This window comes from Cnephaeus nilssonii (genome assembly GCF_951640355.1).
Source record: "Cnephaeus nilssonii genome assembly, chromosome: 22".
NCBI classification, from domain to species: Eukaryota; Metazoa; Chordata; class Mammalia; order Chiroptera; family Vespertilionidae; genus Cnephaeus; species Cnephaeus nilssonii.
In genome coordinates this window covers 25,095,307-25,109,094 of record NC_137093.1, presented here as the reverse complement: position 1 = coordinate 25,109,094, position 13,788 = coordinate 25,095,307, and the positions used below count along the sequence as shown (strand labels likewise).

At 42.8% G+C, this 13,788-nt stretch overlaps 1 protein-coding gene across 2 annotated transcripts in view; it reads right to left on the bottom strand.

The window, feature by feature from the left end:
- Positions 1 to 13,788, bottom strand: part of KREMEN1 (kringle containing transmembrane protein 1) — a 47,410-nt gene that overhangs the window by 27,644 nt on the left and 5,978 nt on the right. For both annotated transcript variants that reach the window (XM_079762786.1, XM_079762787.1), the window contains exons 2-3: positions 4,921 to 5,083; positions 1,257 to 1,348 (exon numbers count right to left, since the gene is read on the bottom strand). In XM_079762786.1, the coding sequence (XP_079618912.1) occupies positions 1,257 to 1,348; positions 4,921 to 5,083 (255 nt within the window). The remainder of the gene's footprint in view (positions 1 to 1,256; positions 1,349 to 4,920; positions 5,084 to 13,788) is intronic.

Below are 13,788 nucleotides of genomic sequence, written 5' to 3'. Positions count from 1 at the left end.
AAAAATTTGATTAAGCAGACTGAGCAAAAGCCCTTTCTTCTGGTCTTTACTGTTCTCAGCTCTGGGACTGAAGACACACGCATGTTGGAAGGACAGTGAAACCACAGCCTAACTGCCAAGCAGGGGTGCCATTTAGAAGTTTAACGTATGAAAGGTGAGCACTGGGCCTGCAGCACCAATTTAGGGACCACCCTTTCCCCTTGAGGCATCAGAATCTGGACGGCTGCAGTGAGTATGAGTGTGGGGGTCCCAGGTTCCATGCAAACCATCCTATCACTCTATATACACAGGCTCCTGACCTGAGGAAGGAGGCAGGGCAAGGAGCAGGTTTAAATAACAAGGAAGAAGCTACTCAGGTAAAATGATTGTAAATGAGCTGTCCTGTTTCAGCTCTAGGAACCGAGAAACCCTGCCCCTTTGGCATATTTAAGAAGATATTATCAACAATACATTCGGAATCTCCTTATAGTACCATGTTTAGTTTTGGTTTCTGTACTTTAAATCTTTCTAGAATATTTTCTACTTTGTTTGAAAGTATCTTTCTAAGGTTCTCTGCCACATCATATATTTTCTGAGGGTCAGGGTATCTTCCTGCCTTTGTATCTTGGATATCATAAACACTAATTACAGGAATAAAGGAGCAAAACAGTTAGAAAACAGGCCTCCTAGTAAAAGACTAAAGAAACTGGGATGTTTTGGATTTTTTTTTTGTAGTAGAAAAGGACAAGTTGTAAGTTTTCATAAAAACGACAGGACCTCTAAATGCTAACGTGAGGAAAAAGTCTATCCCATTGGCTTTGGAAGGTATCTAATTAGATATTTACTGAATATCATGTTTCAGGGAACACAGCACATTAAATCCAAATAATAAGTAGTGTCATAACTTAGTTTCACTATCTTTATTCATTCTAAAAAAAAACAATTCATTCACAAAAGTACAAGGTACTTTCCCTGGGCTTGCTACTGAGCTATTGTTGCCATCTCTACCCATGAAAGAATAAGCATGAGGAAATTGAGTAGAAGTAAAAATTCTGGTTGAGTTTATCCATCAAGGAAATGGGATCCTGAGGGAACCAGGCACCCCCATTTCTGAAAAGCTCAACAAGAGAAGCAAAAATCCTCAGACAGGATGGCTTCTCCCTTCACCTGCTTCATGAAATCCAGCGACCTGAACTGCCTGCCCTCCGGCAGCAGCTTTCACTCTGCACTCTCAGTGTTCAGTGTCCTGAACCTCAGGGGGTGCGTGAGGGTCTTACTCTGGCAAGCAGGTATCTCGCAGTACTTCCAATAGACGCCGTCCTCCTGCTCTGCCACGTAGCACCAGGGGCTCACATCTCCATCTGGGTTTCTGTTGGGGAAAAGGACAGACCAGTAACGTTTTTGTCATTTGAAGCCAACAGGCTCATTGCTTTTCAGTTTTACCAAAAAGGAACGCTTCAGCTTCTGTTATTTTTCATAACTGGAATATACCTCAATGCCACCTCTTATGAAGAATAAATTGGTAATACCTTCCTCCTTCAACATATATTTCAGGGTATGGGAGCAGGAGGAGGTTGAGGGGTGAGCAAAGGAGATATATATTTACACAAATCCACTACAGTGTAACCGGGACAACTGACCACTGAACAAATCATGACAAACAGCACTGTGTAAACAGGCAATTCCCAATGCTGAGAGAGCACAGGTGCTCCCTCGATACTGTGGATAAGAATGTGAAGGACGCAAACGGTCAGGATGGCAATTTGGTAATTAAGAGTCAAAAGCCCTCAAAATATGCAAACCCCCTTTACTTGGCAATTTCTCCTTTAGTACTTTATTCTAAGGAAATCTTTACTTATAAAGATGTTCACCACAGCATTTTTATAATACAAAAAAGTTAGAAACAAAAATTAAGGACTGGTTAAATAAATATGTTATAGCCATATAAAGGAATGCTAGGCAGCTCGTTAAAATGTGTAGAGACACACTTTATTAATATGGAAAATTTACATATCATAGACTCCATTGACGAGCTTTCACCAGGATCAGTCTGGTCAACTTACGTTTCATAGAAATGGGTCCTTGGGGTGGTGAACACAATACAATATACAGATGATGTATTGTAGAACTGTACCCCTGAAACCGATATAATTTTATTAACTACTGTCACCCCAATAAATTCAATGTAAAAAATGGGTCCTATTCTTATCTTTAAACATGAATTTCTTAGCGAATTCTGAAGAAAACTAGGCCAAAGGGTTTCAATCAGAACCTAAAATCCTGTAATCCTGGTACCAACTGCTGATAATAGCAATAATATTTTTAAAAAATTAACTTCACATTTCTAAATTAATGGCTTGGAATGAATGCCGTTCAGGGTGTTCAACTCAGAGATGCCATGACAGTAACGGGCAACACTGCAGAACCAGAACAAAAAAGGGCAGGGGTTACTGGACACACAGAAAAGCCCGGCCTCTCTTCACTGCCTTCCAAGCTCCCTTTCTTTAGACTCAGAACACTGGAAACCTGACACTCTGGTTAGGCCGGAAACGGGCATAAAGACCCAACAGCCGGAGCTTTGGAGCAACCCCTATCAGGCTCGAGAGGGATAAGTCTATTGTGTGGCCCAGAAGATAAGCCGCCCTAAAGCACAAAGGGTCCTTTTATTTTTTGTGCCCAAAGGCAGGTGCCAGTGCCAATTCTGCTCTTCCCCGTCTCTCTGTCTTCCCTCTAATCCAGATAGGTCGAGCCCAGAAAAGTGCGTTCCCATCACTCGCCATCTCTCAGACATCCCAACTGTGATGGATCTGGAAACATCACACAAGACAAACAGTGTCGGATGTCAGCTGAGAAATCAAAGCAGGAGAACTTGTACAAAGCCCTGCTTTAAAAAGTATTTCACTGTCATTTTCCTCCCTCTATTCAGTGTTCAGCTTTGATGTAGTATTTGGTAAAGACCTTAGAAAAACAACTGTTTGTTATCAATGTCAAAATCATTCTGAAAAGCATCAGAATAGCTTAATAAAGAACAAGCAAATTCATCTTTGACTTCACTGCAGTGCTAAAAGCAAAAGGCCCAGACTCTCTGATGTGATAACAATCAACAATTTCAGCCTCTCTTTTTTGAAGTATACACTGGGAGATGAGGTCAGGGACATTCCATCAAGTCAATGCAGGGGAGGGCTGCAGCGGCCAGGGCTGAGGAAGGCGGACTCCCCTGGCTCTCTTAATGAATACTTACTAGTGCGTGTCTGGGAGCCTGTAGCGAGAACAGGGTGTTAATCTATGAGGAAAGATTTTTTTTTTCCATCTGAATGAAACCTAATTGGAAATTTCAAATTTACCTTAAAGTCAGACTTAGAAACAGGAGCTCTTCTGAGAAGACTTGCTTGATAGAAAGCAACAGAATCAGAACAAACCAGTGGCCCATTACCAAGAGATACTTTAGAACAAGAACATAAATATGTAAAAATCAAAAAAACAAACACTGGTTTCTCTTCCTAAACACTCTTCCCAACCCAACTATTCCTATGAATAGAAAAACTAGGGGAAGGGAATAAACCAGAAATGGAGTGCGGTTAAATTTTTAATTATGCAAAAAAAATTTTAATGAACATGCATAGCTTAAAAATAAATTGTAAAAGAATTACTTAATGAGCATTTGTAACTTTAACAATAAAATACAAAAGACAGCAAAATGTGAAGTAGCATTTATATAACTTGTTGCCTCTGGGAAGTGGGGCTTGGTGGGGAGGATTTGCCAGGAAAGAGGTAAAATGGGGGACTTTAAACAATATGTGCTTGTCGTTTTTGAAAAAAATTTTTTGAAAAAGCTCTTCATATTTTTATAGTAACAAACTAGAAACTAATGCAACACAACTGTGGGGAAATGGCCGGTCGGTACAAATTAGGGCAGAGGTGAAGGAAAGAGCTGAACGCCCGGGATAATGAACATGGACCACAGGCCTGGTTACTGCAAGACAACCACAAGGGTCCTAGAGTGTTAACAAAAATACATGGAGAGGGCAAAAGGTAAACAGTGTGGCCTATGCAATGCAGGGGACAAATATGTTGGCTCAGCTGGGTCAACACGCCATGGTTGAGACTCCAACTTACTGGTGGAACCGGGGACACTGTGTAGCTCAGGAATCACTTTTCCCTGTCAAGAGGCGGCCTTTGCACCTGTCCTAATAATAATTAAATTCAACACATTGCTGAACCATGAGTCACATTACCAGGATCTTGGGTATAAATAGCTAAAACAAAGCTATAACCAAAAGTCTTAGAATTTTGCTCTGGTCCCCACAGACCAGTAATTCTTTACTTGTTTTGGATCACTAACAACTGAGAATCTGATCAAAGTCATGGATCATCTCCCCAGAAAATTGCAAGTACACATTTGGAGCACCATGGGTCTCAGGTTAAGAGCTAGAGCCAGACAGGTGAAGAGCAAAGAAACACCTGTCTAGTGAAAGGAAGGAAACAGCACACATTTGATGGCTGCCGCTGCCCCCTAGAAAGGTTATCCTGGTCTGGCAAAAAGTGGATAATGCAGGGCAGCTTTTTTTTTTTTGCTCTGAAGCAGAGGGAGGTTTGGGCCACAGATGGTGCTTTTGCTTGACCACTACATTCACGGCAGCTTAAGAAGCTTTGCTGTCTGTGTGCCCACTGGTGGAAGGGCCAACTAAGAAAACCCTCCCAAAGAGACATCTAAGTGACCAGACAGAAAAGCAGAGCTCTGGGAACCAGTGTCAAAGCAGCCCAAGTGGAAAGAATGGTAGAAAAAAGGTACGAGAGAAAGATTTAAAAAACAGTAACAAGAAAGGCCTTCTGAGTTGGCCAAAAGGAGACAGAGACGCTTTCCCTAGTTGTGAGCAAGGCTGGAAAAGAGTGGAAGAGGAGACGAGATTTTTTTTTAAGTAGTGTGTGGCTTCATCTTACCTGCAATAGTTATGCTCGCCCAGGCCCCCTTCACCGTTGGGGTAATTCAGAGTGTTGTATGGATGCTGGAAAGTCTCGTTCCAGAACAGACATGGCTTCCCGCCTTGGAGTGCCGTCCAGTTCTGTGTCCCCCTGTAATCTGCACCATTGGTTGTGAAACATTCTAGGAGAAAGAAAAGACAGAGCAAGCTAATTTCTTGGCAACATCTATGGTCTCCTCCCTCTCTGGTTGATGTTTTATTTGTTTTGTTTGGACCAAGTTAGAAATGGATAGTGTCTTGCTAGGTCCTGGACACAGCAAGATTAACATCGCTGGGGTTGAGTACATCTGAATTGAGGTACCCTCCAAATGCTCGGCTCATCTTGGCACTGGTTTGTCTACACTAGAACATTTCCCCATAAAGTATACAAATTCCAACTAAGATGTAAACAGGGAGTTTAAATGTATTGAAGCCCATGAAGTGAACCGGGAAACCCCCAAGTCTGGGAACAGTTGGTAACAGCCCTCCACGAGGAATTCTGGGTGCTCGGAGGGGGTCACGGCTCTCGCCAGTGTCTCTGTGTGGTAACTAGAACCAGGTCACCAGCTGTAACTGAGCTCTCCCCTACAGTCTGAAAGGCTGCACTGACACTTGGGTTTAATAAGACCATCGGATACAGCAACGCTTTGGAATCCCAATCACACAAGCCCGGGAATGACTCACATTCCCTGGTAATGAAGAACAGTCCTCCCCACGCTGTTTGAGACAGAAGTGCAACAAAATAGTCAACAGCAGGGCGGAAGGGCCGAGCTGGCATTTTCTCTCACCTGTTTCTGAAATTCCTTCAAGACACACTGAACACGGTCTCGGGTCTAGTTTGTGAAATGGCAAAATCCTTGCAGGTGCAACAATGTGCTTCTGAATAAAATCTGCTTCTCAGACTTATTTTTTTGGGGGCGGGGATGGGAACTGAGGCTGATAGGATTTCCCCCCACATATTGCATGCATTAAATTCACAGAGGTTCATGAGAAAGACACAGTACAAAGAGCAATTTTTAAAAATTAGCTTAGTTGAAACTGACAGATAGAAACACTTCAAACACTTCTTTAAGATGTATCACTAGGAACCTGACAATCTGGGGGAGTCCCACTACCATTCTGAGCTTTATTTCTTCCCCTCCCCTGACATGCACTGACCTAGGACTTCCGATGTGAAGGACTCCTGTTGCAGTGCATGTGCCTGCTCCAGCCTACGCATGTGCACAATGTGAGCACGTCTATATTCTAGAAGATATTTCTTTTACTATTTAACAATCTCTCTTCCTGTACCCCTTTCGCCCACTCTCTGGGCTCTGTGTTTTATCTGGGATAGCACGGTTTTATGGAGAGCCAAAACAATCTGGAATTCTGGCTGCACAGAACACTCGAGTAATTTATCGTGTTTGTTGCGACATTCATGTGTTATGATGTGTGACTCTTCATGTAGCACCACAACCAAACCCTCAACCAGAGTCTGCAAAAATACAAAAGTTCAAAGGTAATTGAAGGAGGCAGCTCAGTGTAGCATAAAATGCAATGAACCAAGGAACTAAGCCCTGGCTTCTCGTCCTGGACCTGCTGCTGACCAGCTGTGCGACCTTGGACAAATCGCCATCATCCACATCACACTAATGCTTACAGAGCGTTTTACCGTGTGCCAAGCCCTGTTCTAAGTGCAATACAAATATCAACTCACCACCAAGCCAGTGGGCGGCTCCTTACTACTGCCATTTTACAGCCGGGGCAGCTGGGGCACTCACCACACCCCTACTGCCTCTAGCGGACCCCCCTCAGCACCGTCCTTGTTTTCCCCATCCTCTCCCTCACACCACCTCCCACTCAGCAGCAAAGCCTGTGGACTTTCTTAAACTATATGCCCTGAAGCCTACCCTCTCCCCTGCGTCTTGGGTGCCAGCACTTTGGTCCCGTTCGCCATCAGAGGACAGGACAGCCTTGTTCGGGTCTCACTGCTTCCACCTTTGGCTTCTGCAACCCCTTCTCCACGCAGTGCTCAGAGTTCTCAGGAAGACACAGCACTGGGAGCAAAACCCAAACCTTCGACCTTGTTGTCGGCAAAGCTTCCGTGACATGGCCCGGGGCCTCCCTCCTGCTACACCCCCAAGCTCTTCCCCTGGTCACTCGCTGTGCACCAGCCACACTGGTCTACTTTTAATTTCGTCGACACACCACATTATGTCCTGCCTGAAGTTTTATTCCCCTAATGCTTGCCATGACACTAGATGTTACCTCCTCAGAAAACCCTGCCCCAACATCACCACTCCTTTCTTCTGCCCTTAGTTTGTTTGCTAGAGAAAAAGAGAGGGGGGGAGAGTGAGGCTGTGTGCAGGGGTGTGTATATCACATCAGAGCCCCCGCCAAGGGTTAGAGAGAGACCTGGGAACCTGTATTTCTATAAACCTGCCCAGGTGACTCTTTTAATTAATCAGGTTTGAAAACCACTAGACTAGATGATTCTAAGAACATCAAGCCAATCTTTGCCAATTACTAGGATTTTAATTGCTGTGTGTTATTACATCTTCTTCTTCTATGAGCGGTTGAGGAGTGGCCCAGGAGCCAGAAATGCAGGCCTTAGCAATAGACAGCAGCCTGTAGGGTGGTGGGGTCAGTGTTCCCAGAGGCTCAGATGACTTGATCTGTAACACAAAGAGTGTGGCAGCCACCCACACAGGTGTCAATCCTCATGAATGGGGACGAGGTGGCACCTGAGAGAGGGAATGGGAAAGTGCACACTTGTCTGCTTTGTCTGTTTCTCCCAGGCCCAATCCAGCTCTCCTTACACCAGGGAAACTGAGGCAATGTACGAGATTGTCTGATTATCTTTTGAACAGACTTGCCCAGGGCATGTCGATTATAAAAAAGGGCAAGAAAAACAAACTTGAGTAATCTAGATCAAAGTTATGTGTGCATCTTGATTTCATCAGAATACTAGGGTGTGGTACTAGATAATGAGGACCCTGCCTCCCTTACTTTCTACTGCTATGAAACTGACATAAGTTTTGGCTAGACGGTCCAGGAGTAGCTGAAAGCAAAAAACAGAATAAAATATCACATGGCCAGCTACATATTTATGCATTTGGTGAAAGAGAATGAGCAAGGGCAATAGATCTAATCTCTAGGGTGTTATTCATTAATTCATTCAACAAAGATATATTCAACACCTACTATGTGCCTTGCACTGCTCACAGCACGGGGAAGGCAGTGGTACCCAGCTTTCTCTCACCCCAACACAGCTGAGGCTGTAAGATACTCTCCTGTCTTTCATAATGGCTCCCCAGGAGCAGTGAGTCCCATGATTGTATCGAGGAAGGTTATCAGGTCTAGACTAGAGAAAGGACCGTTCAGGAAGGGTAGGGGTCCTCTACACACGTAGCACATACTGAGATTCACTGGAATACAGAGGAAGTGACACCAGTTAAGTACCTTACACTGTGTGGTTTCAGGAAACCACCTGGACATTTTGGGCCTCCGTTTCTTCCCCTGTGAAATGAGGGGATTTGAACTACATGGTCTCAATGTCTCTTCACTCAAACTCTCATTTCACACAAATTCTAACAAAATAGTACGGAGGTTCAAAAGTCTGGGGTGATGTGACTAAAATGGATTGAGAGCTCAAAATCTCTTCCAGGCTTAAAATTCTCTAATTCTACACGTTTCTCTAATGGAAGTGAGAATTCCATGGTAAAAAAACTCACCTCCCAGGTGGGCTCTCCCTCTGAAAAGGCACCTAAGCACTCTTTTTACTTAGAAGGAACTCCTTCAACAAATAAATTTCAAGGAAAAAAGAAAAAGAGGGGAAACCTGTAGGTTATTAGAGACTCAAGAGACACATCACCTGAACATCGCTTAGATCCTGATTTGAACTATAAAACACACTGACGAGACAACCAGGGAAATCTGAACATTGACTGGCTAGATATTTGATAATATCAAGGAATTATTGCTAATTTTTCTAGGTATAATAAGGGTAATAGTGCCATTACTATGTTTTTGAAGAGTTTTTATTATTTAGGGATACATATTGAAATATTTACAGATGAGATGATATATGAGATTTGTTATAGAATATTCTAGTTGAAGGAATGAAAGGGATACAAATGAAATAATATTGGCCATGGATAATCATCATGGACGCTGAGAGATGGACACATGAGATTACCTTACACTCTTCTATTTTTGAATATGTTCTAAATTTCCCATAATAAACATATTTTAAAGGACATCTTGAAAATAGTTATTAACATGTTGTTTTACAATTTACTACCTTAGTTTCTCTTTATAAAATTGATTTGAGAGAGAGAGAGAGGAAAGGATAGGGAGAGGGAGAGAGAGAAACATCGATCAGATTCGACTGCCTCCTGCAGGCCCCCTACCGGGGATATAGAGCTGCAACCGGAGGCACCTGCCCTGATGGGGAATCAAACCAGCAACCTTTTGGTGCATGGGATGACGCTCAACTAACTGAGCCACACTGGCCAGGGCTACCTTAGTTTCTTTTCAAGAACTATAAACAAACTCAATCAGTCATAAATTCAGTGATCTAAAAGCAAGATAGACATTCACATATCATGTCCTTGGACTACATATTAACAGTTCAAATGACCATAGACCACGCTGTACTTGTGCCCAAAGTAGAATTACCCACAAAAATAATCACTGTAATTTTTAAGTTACCAGTAGTTTCTTCATTAAAATATCTTTTAGGTCTTCTTTTCATTCAAGAAAACAGTGTCATTAATAACAGTAACAGGAAAAAGACCATGCTTCTCAAAGTTATTTTAACTAAAAAATTTATACTTTTGGCCCTGGCAGGAGTGGCTCAGTTGGTTGGATACTGTCTCAGGTACCAAGGGGTTGCCAGTTCGATTCCTGGTCACGGTACATGCCCAGGTTTTGGGCTCAATCTCCAGTGGGGGGCATGCAGAAGGCAGCTGATGGATGTGTCATTCTCACATTGATGTTTCTCGCTCCCTCTCCCTTCCTCTCTCTCAAAAAATCTTAAAAAAAACATACTTTGGAAGAGAACTCAAGGTTTATCTCTTTGAATCTGCAGTTTACTCATCTCTGTTAACAGATGAACTATTTAATTACTTAAATGGCTATTCCAAGAAAAACTGAACCAACGGTAAGCATAAAACTAGAGGTTTAAAATCAGAAGGCCCATGAAAACACTTCAGACAGGGGTGCTTATTATTTGTTATATAAAAATTTGAAAAACAATTATCAAGGCAGAGAGGCCCATAATGCAGTGCTGCTTGGGTACAACTCTTTTCTCATCTGGCTCTCATCTTGAATATGCTTCACTTCGACCCAGGCAGGACCCACTGGACACGGTCATCACTGTGAAGTGCAAGTGGATTTGCCAGGAATAGTGACCATGAATATGCAGTAGTACTTGAGGAACTTATGGCTACCATTTAGGATGTTATAAACACACACAATCATCAAATTGAAAAACAAAAGGCAGCTTTTGAGAAAGAATCTAGCTGTATAACATATACAGGGAGATTAGGCCAACCCTTGGTTAAAGAATGGACTCAGCAGAACTCTAATTAACTAACTTCATTAATTAACCATGGATTTTACTGCCAATGCCACCAGAACACTTTCTGTCACTTTGGTGATGGTACCGCTCTTGATATATATTTGAGTACAAATAGATCCACTTCAATTTTGGAAAAAAAAATTCACCCTAAAAATAGCTTACACCTAAAGAAGCTGGAACCATAGATGTTTTAAAGCTCCAAGTCCAATTTCTGATGGACAATAACTTAGTGCACTGTAAGTCAACTCTGAAGGAAACAAAAAAGTAGACAAAAAATGGAGCACTTTGCAAGCACAAAAGCTAGAATAGTTAGCACTGCACTCCTATAGAAACCAGGGCCTTTACAATTAGCCCCACAGCACCTGCTGCCCCAGCTCTTGTAAGACTTGATCCCCTGGAACTGTAATTGCCTGAGAAGCACCTCGCCCTGCTTCCACTAGCCTGTGAGTTTCTTGAGCATCTCACTCATCTTTGTATCCTCAACAACTACAGACCACACAGACCGTACCGGGCAAATGATAGCTTAGCGAGGGAAGCAGGTGTAGGGAGCTAGAGGGTGGGGAAAAACACACCCATTACAGACATGTTCAGAGTGCCCCGTTTTCCTTACCAATTTATGTCTCTAGGCTAGTAATCATGACTTACCTAGCAATGACCTATGAGAAGTGCCAGGGAAGTTGATGTAAATCAAGCATTTGAAGGTAAAATACTTGCTATTTAAACAGGGGGTGGGGGTGGAGGGTGGGAGGGGGATCTGCTATTTAAAGAAAACCTATGGTGAAGCCATTTGTAATAGGGAATAATCAACCCCTTTGTAATGAATATCCATTTTTATATTCTGGGTTTGCTTTAAGCAGGAGACACCTGGCTTAAATCTACACTTTGCCTTACCATCTCTTGAGCAACCCAATTTCACACAGTTTGAAGCTTTCAATCAGTCTAAAAGGAGACAAAATAAACTGATAAAATAATCCAGCGTCTGGGCAAGTTCTATCAGTACTGCCTGGACTCTGTTTAATTTCAGAAGGCTAGAAATTTCCCCAATAGAGGTGTCCTGGAGGGCAGCCAATACTCCATGGAAGCCAGCCTCTGGGCTAGTCAGCTTCCCTTGGTTGATAGGAGATGGCAAATAATACTCGCATTCTTGGGTGCAGAGCTGACTGCCAGGAAGACAGCGTATCTCCAAAGCCTGTCTTTAAAGTAAAACCTAAAGCAACGAAGTTGTAGTCTTCTATGAAATGGCACAGGGATGAGTCCTAGTCAGAGATTTGGGGAATGCAGCAGGCATTGGCTAAGCACTTGTTAGTTGGTTTCAAGATAAAAATGACTTAAGTGACAGGTTCAAAGTTCTGACCAGGGAGACAGTTTGGGGCAGAAGGGAAGACTCAGTTGTACCAATGACCTATAAAGAGGAACAAGCAGTGCCGTCATCTCTAGCCACCCACAGCAAGAAGGGCAGCGATGGCCAACAACTTGATTTGACACTCAAAGGTTTAAAGTTTCATGTAATGTTTCATGGCTGTGGAGGAGGGTTGCCAGGTTTAGCAAATGAAAATACAGGATGCCCAGTTAAATCTGAATTTTAGATAAACAACAAATCATTTCTAAAGATATTTAAGTTTTCATTGCATGAGACAGACTTAAAAAAAAACACAGATTCATTGTTTACATGAAATTCAAATTTAACTGAGTGTCCTGCCTTTACTCTGGCAATCTCAGTCTAGAGAGCAGAAACATGCAGTGAATCACAGATCTTATTCCATCAAGATTTTTGAAACACTGTTCACAGAAATGCTTAAGGAGCTTAATATGGATAATGAAGAATCTACTTTCTCTTCTTTTCTATCTCTAAAATAGATTTTTATTGATTTCAGAGAGAAATGGAGGAGATAGAAACATCAATGATGAAAGAGAATTATTGATCGGCTGCCTCCTACACACCCCATATTGGGGATGGAGCCTACAACCTGGGTTTATGCCCTGACTGGGAATCAAACTGTGACCTCCTTGTTAGTAGGTCGATGCTTCATTTGCCACGCTGGCCAGGCAAATGAAGAATCTACTTTCTTGAGTGAAAAACATTGATCAGAGTTGCCTACTCCTGGGCCACAGTGAAGGGAAGGACAAAATAATAATACAGTTAGGACAGGGTTAACACTCCTGACATTTTGGCCTGGATAATTCTTTGTTGTGGGGCTATCCCGTGCATTGTAGGACGTTGAGCAGCACCCCTGGCCTCTCCCTGCTAGATGCCAGTAGCACTCCCCATCCGACCCTGAGCTGTGACAACCAAAAATGTCTGCAGATAGTGCCAAATGTCCCCTGGGAGCAAAACCTCCTCTAGTTGGTTTAAACCACTGAATTAGAAGAAATGGTCAGATAAACAGGAAGTGTCATATCCATTAACCAGTGGTCATATAAAAGATTCTTCTCAAGGGAGAGATTTTCAGCTTGCCCCAGGTCCCTTCAAGCCCCTCACGAGGAGGAGAAGGCCTAGTCTGTCAGCTAAGACAATCAGAAACCCTTCGTCTGCCAGAAGCGCTCAGGAAGAACCTTTGGCGAGCCAAGCCAATGGAGCTGTGCATGGCAGTGCACACATCACAGCAAGCAGGGCGTCGCACCCAGCCTTTGAAGACGTTCCTTTTAAGTTAACCTCCCTCCCAACTAAACTTTTTCCAAATCTCTTCCTGCCATTTGGAAGTTGAGTGATTCTCAGCTGAAAAGGCCTGTATATACGAGGTGCAGATGGCAGCAGTTACAGCCCTCACCAGATGCTGCAGTCTCTAATTTGATTGAAAGGATATAATTAGACAACAGAAACACTTTAATGAAAGAGCAAAACATGGAGGGAGGGAAGGATTGAAGGCCCTTAACTGATGCCAAAACACCCACCAGTAATAGAGGCTTTGAGTCTGGGGAAAGGGAAGGGGAAAACCCCTTAAAAGGACAGTCCCCATCCTGTTTATTTCCCCATAGAAATAGGAATAGGGATTTTATTATTGTAGATTTCCACTGTATTTTATGTGGGAACAATCTGATTAAAACCAGAAGGGTCTTCGGAAGAACATCAAAGAAAAACAAATATGGCTTCTGTGGTCATTATTAAAAATATTTTTACCAGCCCAATAATTTTCTTTGAAGATGAATTTTTATAGATTGAACAGCAGCAAGTAATTTACATACTGTGATGGCATTGGTTAACAAGCCCTACTATTCTAGCAGAGAACTACTTAGTCGCCATATTTTCATCCAACTTCAGGACACCAAGGAGCAGGGACAGCCACT